Source organism: Populus alba, chromosome 14, assembly GCF_005239225.2.
Source record: "Populus alba chromosome 14, ASM523922v2, whole genome shotgun sequence".
NCBI lineage: Eukaryota > Viridiplantae > Streptophyta > Magnoliopsida > Malpighiales > Salicaceae > Populus > Populus alba.
Genome location: NC_133297.1, coordinates 20,980,314 through 20,986,173, shown reverse-complemented (window position 1 = coordinate 20,986,173; position 5,860 = coordinate 20,980,314). Strand labels below are relative to the sequence as shown.

Genomic DNA, 5,860 nt, shown 5'->3' with positions numbered 1-5,860 from the left:
CATGAATATATAAAAATATCAATCTTTTAAGACTGCTATTTATTTAGTTCTTTAAAAATACTAGTTCTTCAAAAACTGTATTTGATTTATTTAATTCTTCATGTACTTACATTATTAGTCCTTTAGGAACTTTAAATCTCAATGAATAAGAAGGAAATTTTTTTTGTCAAAATAAGTTACATGACCAAATTTATTCCATAAAGTACGAACAATAATGAAAAGAAAAAAAAATAGAAATTGATATCAGCCACGCAACACAAGGTACAAAATCAAATAGTTCATGTATGCTAATATTTCAATATATATTAAGTAGAGTGATTATATTAATAACGTGTTAAAAAAAAAAAAAAAACAAGTAAAAACATGCATATTCAAAATAAAACTTAAAAGAGATTCATACCTTTTCTTGTATATATTTTTTCTCGGTTCTTAGTTCTTAGAATACAAGACAAATAGTCATTTATATAAAAAAAGAAATAAGAACATTAAAAAATACTAGAAATTTTTTCGAAATGTCATGGAAAACCAAGAAACTAAACTCAATATATATAATTATTAAAACTAAACTAAATTCAAGAGTCATTAAGTTTAGGAGATTAACATTCAATATATATAATTATATATTTTATAACAAACAATATATATATTGGATAATTATTATATTTGTGAAATCAAAACCATTGATTTTAAATTAATAATTTGGGTTTCTATACATAAAATAATAATAATAATAATAATTTTAAAACATTTCAATCACCCACCACCAAGAACAAAACTTTAACCACTGAAAATTCAAAGTAAGAAGAGCTCAATCCATAGAAAGATATCCATTCATGAAAAGTTGAAGACTGAAATGCTTCAACATAAAGGGATACGCTAGCCAGAAACAAAAGTTAAAGATTCAAGTTGAAAACAAAAGAAAAAATGTAACACACACAATCACTCTACATCGAAATCGGTGGTATTATTATCACAGAAAAGCTAATGGTTTTGTCCTTGGCATTTAAACTTGAAAATCTATAAATTCTCTTGCATCATGTGGTAGTGTTTATCTTTTGCACACTCTTCAACCTGTCATGCAAGTAAATCCTTTAAATCTTTAGTATTAAATACTGATCAAATGCTTATAATGGCAAGCTGTATGCGTTATGAACCTTGCCCGGAAGATATCAGAGAGGAAGAAAAAGTGGAAAGGTCATGATGCAGATGCAAGGCCAATATCAATTGTTAGGAAATGGAGCTGCCGCCGTAGATGCAGAACCTGTCAAGACCAAAAACAACACGGGTGTTTGAATGCTACTAATAATAATTCATCGATAGCCAAAGACTGTAACAACAATAAAAGCTTCAATGGAAGCTGAATGCTACTAATAAATATTTCAAATAAGCATTTGTGACCGCCACAGTAATGATATTCACTTCAATTTCATGTGACAACAGCAACTATTAACTGAATCCAAAATATGCAGACCTCTCCTTTGAAAAGAAACTTCAAATGTAGCAGCCTTGGACCTGAAGTTCTGAATAGATGACATTACCATTACAAATCCTTTAAGAGAAAACAGGTTGGTGTAGTTAATAATCGTTTGCTCCTTCAACCTCATACATCAGCATCACCTGGTTTTCCAACCAGTTTTCATTTTCAGGTACTTTAAACTGGGAACTAATTCCTAGAAAGGAGAAAATAATCTCAAAAACCATGTTGAACTTTCGCATCTTTCAGTGCGTGCTTAGAGTCATTAAATCTCAGTCTATTTCATAAAACCTTTTTTCTTCTTGCAAATGTGTCGGTGTTAACTAACATCTCTCAGTAATCTGATTTATTTCACCAATTGATAAATAAATTAGGAACCCGAAATATGCAAAATTAGATACCAGATCCCTGTAGGATATCAGACACGATAAGTTATCAACTACACTGCCATTCTGAAGCATATCACTTGGGGCTCTGTCCATACTGTATTGGCATGCTTCCAAGGAAATTAAAGCTTATACCAAAGCCTGATCTAGAAGCCCTATAGAGTTGGACAACTGTGCGGGGACTTACTTCCATGATCAAACCAGTATGGAATGTAATTTTTTGTAACTAAAAACAGAAAAAGAAGTAAAAAACTACGAAATGATAGCAGTTTAACTTAGAATCAAACTGAAACAAAAAAAGAAAGGAAGAACGAAAGGTTAATCCAAAACAATACCTCCTCTTGAAGCAGAGGGGGGACATTGTCAATTGATACCAGAGAATTGATTTCTGCCTGAAGTTTCTCATCTTTAATATTGGACCACGTATTTTGATGTAGGGAAAATATGAGAACTGACAAAACATCTCCAGCAGACGGATGGAATCCATGGCAACCATTCTGGTCTAGATCACACAAACTGCTGGCCGCTGTCTGAGTTAAAGGAACCAGCATATCAACACCTTGTTCAGAGCCGTCAGTAAAAACAGTTCCTGACACCACTGTTACAGGCTTTTCACCATCACTTTTTCGAAATTTCACATCTGCTTTCTTAAAGACCACACAATCCAGTGAACTGAAATTTTCAGTCAAAAGTTTTGCTCCTTGGCAGCAGACACTTGCAGCAATTTCAGGCAATTCATTGTTACGGCCTGAAATGGCAGCTTTACATGTTGAAATTTCAGAAATCAACCATCTGGTCACATATTTAAATAGTTGAGTCCCTTGTACTTGTTTCAACACCTCTTCCTGAAATCCCAAACCTCACAATTTAAAGAACAGAATTTTCTATCAAAAGATTTTATTTCCAAGGCCTTCTTTTGGTTGAAAGAAAACACCAGAAAGAAAAACAACAGTGAGAAGTGGGTCTATGAACTTTAAGGTAACAAAGGTTGATATCAACATAAAGTTTCAAGGAGATGTAATTTAGGAAAAAGAGGGAAAGAAAGATTAAAAAAATTGAGTATATTGAGAAGCCATGAAAAAACCTTGATGGAAAGCCTTCCTTTCTCTTCTTCACTTAAGATTATACCCCCATCATCCTGTCTCCGAACTTCTGCAACCCATTTGATGAACTCTCTGAGGTCAGCAGGTGGTGATTTAAACACAAGAGAGAGTACTTCCTCAACATCCTTTACATCCTCTGATTTCAGAAGGTGGGGAACATCTGCACTCAAGTAATTGGCAACACTGCTCCAACCCTTGTGCCTACAGCTCTGCAGATAATCCACAACAAGAAGCAGACATAATCAGTATGTCTTCAGAAAAAAATGGTTTGTGGCAAGCAGAATGACATTAACAAATTGACAATGGAAGCACATCTCAAGCAAAAACTCATGCCTCTGCAAATGAAAAACAAAGAATGTCATATTTCATGTGAGAAGAATACAGTGGCAGAAACTTATCACTCTCAAGAAAAACATTCAGTCACACTGCTCGTTTTTTACCTTTACCACTTCTAGTTTAGGATCACATTTCCAAACAAGATCCTGGTTTGTCTTACTTTAACAACTACAGAAATTAGTTTTTTAAGAACAGTTCTTATATTCATGAAATTTATCAAGGAATGGGGGATTGTTTGCTCAATACAATCTAACATCCATTCAAGCGCTTGAGATAAATTATTTGTCAAAAACTATGAAATTGATTCCAACTATTTGTTCACACTCCAAAGCATTGCATACGACAGAGAGAAAATTAACTGCAAGTATTTTCCATGAAGTGCCACAACAACAAGGTTGCTTGTCACAGAACCAGCAAAAAATAAAATAAAAAAACAGTACCAAAGTATAAAGAATAGATGATGCTTTGTCAAGCTTTGAAAGTATCATGAACCTGAAAAGTAAAACCACAACAAAATGGCAAAATTAGGTTTAGCTCACTGACCACCGTAATCTCAAGGTTTCTATGTAATTAACAAAAGTCACTCAAATGCAAAGATGACAAATTATCTTGAACAAACAATGTCATTAAGAATCTAGTTTAAATTTAACAACGTAAAATAAAATCTGCATTTGAGAATGAAGATATAATATAGCAAAATTATTTTTCCAATCACCTTTCTTCTGGTTATAGCGTACAAGTGAGAAGCACATATAGGCAGGAAAAAAAGAAGAGCACATCCTGGTACTCAGCACCGGAAAATACAATCACATATAATCTTATCTCAGGGAATTATAAAACACATACTAAGTCGAGAGTATAGACAGAAAGAGAAATATACCGCCCAGTCTATAGGCAATAGAATAGATAGTAAGAAGTATACCCTCTATGATGTCCTGTTGCTTTATCGATAGTATTCATAGCCTCCCAAAGAAGTTCAAGAGGAACCCAGTGAGGTGGGTATTTGAATCTGGCAACATCCAAGATAAGAACCATATCCTTTCCAGCATGATAGCCTCCAATTGGGGAGAAATGACCACTTCCAGTCTGCAATCAAACAATAACAAATCAATCCTGTTTTGTTGTTTGTTTTTTTTTTTTTCAAAAAATGATGAAAAAACAACCCCAAGATTACTTATTAAAAAAAGATGTTATTATCACACCTGTTTAAAAGCCCCTCTGTGGTACGATGAAATGATATAACAATCCTCTGAAGAATTACAAGAAACCACAAATCTCCTAAAACCATCAACTGTGATTTCATTTGTCCTAAAAGTTTCAACTTTAGCTGCATTACAATGAGCCAAGCAAGCAACTTTCCCAAATGTAATGCCTTTTTCTTTGATCTTAACCAAGGGTTCACAACAATCAAGCATTGAATCATCAAACCATCTCCATGGGCCTGATTAATCATATCAAAGTTAAAAAAAAAAAAAAAAATTACCAAATTTTTGACTCAGCATCTCTTCAATTTTGATCAATTTGGAAGCGGATTTATTCATATGCTATTTATTACCTTTCCATGTTCTTCCAGGGTCTATTGCTAGGGCATTTAAGACCATGGCAAGGCTGGCAAGTCCACAGTAGGCAGGCTCTGACTGGGTTTGATAGTAAGATATTAATTTGAAAAACGAATTCATGGTCCCTCCTTCAAGTGCCTCAGTGAACAGTTGCTGAAGCATTCCATGAAGAATGATACAATTACCCACAAAACAAATCAAACAAGAAAATACAGAAACTTAGAGGGAAAAAAAGGAACAAGGAAGATTTACCTTGCCTTCTGGAGAAGCGAACTCCATGGCAGGAGGAGAAGGAAGCGCTCTCCTGTAGAAACCTGCCACCGCCATTTTTTTTCTTTCCTCTTTCTTGTGGAGGAAATTTTTTATCTTCTCTCTAAATTATAAATTTTTAGATTTGCATTTAATTTAATTAAAGTAAAGAAACATGCATTACCTTCTGAATGTTTGAACATAATATATTGTTTATGACCTTTACTTCCAGGAGTGGAAGAGGGTAGCGGGATTTAAAATAGTTTTTATTTAAAAAAATTTTAAAAAAAAAATATTTTTGATATCCGTATATTATATACATCAAAATAATATAAAAAACATAAAACAAAATTAATTTAAAAAATAATAATTAAAAAAAATTTAAAAAACACGATTTAAACTATATTCTCAAACACTGTTTAAAACAACAACTGCATAGAGTTAATATATCATATTTGTTTAGTTATTAATGTTTCAAAATCTAAAATATTCATAAATGAGGCTATTTAAGTTTTAGATAGTGGTTAATCATACATTCAAGTTTAGAAAATATATGATTGATAGTAGAAGTCTTAACACACACAAAATACTTTCTTTAAATAGGGTTTAGGAATCCTCGATAAAGTTAGTAACTTTAAATAAAAGATTGTAATAAATAAAGTAAAAGACTTTAAATTTTAAGAAAAAATAGTGTTTGTTCTTGTTTAGGTATGATAAATATTTTAGAAATAAAAGTATGAATGTCTGGACAAA

General features: G+C 32.4%; 1 protein-coding gene across 1 annotated transcript; it reads right to left on the bottom strand.

Moving 5' to 3' along the window:
• Nucleotides 1–803: 803 nt before the first annotated feature.
• Nucleotides 804–5,301, bottom strand: LOC118039662 (glutathione gamma-glutamylcysteinyltransferase 3). The gene is made up of 8 exons (XM_035046430.2): nucleotides 5,111–5,301; nucleotides 4,855–5,011; nucleotides 4,502–4,740; nucleotides 4,222–4,385; nucleotides 3,740–3,791; nucleotides 2,945–3,172; nucleotides 2,196–2,705; nucleotides 804–1,261 (listed from the first exon to the last, which is right to left on the bottom strand). The coding sequence occupies exons 1-8, from the start codon at nucleotides 5,183–5,185 to the stop codon at nucleotides 1,196–1,198; spliced, it is 1,491 nt and encodes a 496-aa protein (XP_034902321.1). The 5' UTR covers nucleotides 5,186–5,301; the 3' UTR covers nucleotides 804–1,195.
• Nucleotides 5,302–5,860: the final 559 nt, after the last annotated feature.

Excerpts from the sequence above, each read along its gene's own strand:
- LOC118039662 (XM_035046430.2), bottom strand. The coding sequence starts at position 5,185 with ATGGCGGTGGCAGGTTTCTACAGGAGAGCGCTTCCTTCTCCTCCTGCC. Across the intron at positions 5,012-5,110 it reads TCGCTTCTCCAGAAGGCAAG|CAACTGTTCACTGAGGCACT; the intron begins GTAAATCTTCCT and ends GGAATGCTTCAG. Across the intron at positions 3,792-4,221 it reads GCAACAGGACATCATAGAGG|GTTCATGATACTTTCAAAGC; the intron begins GTATACTTCTTA and ends TTTACTTTTCAG.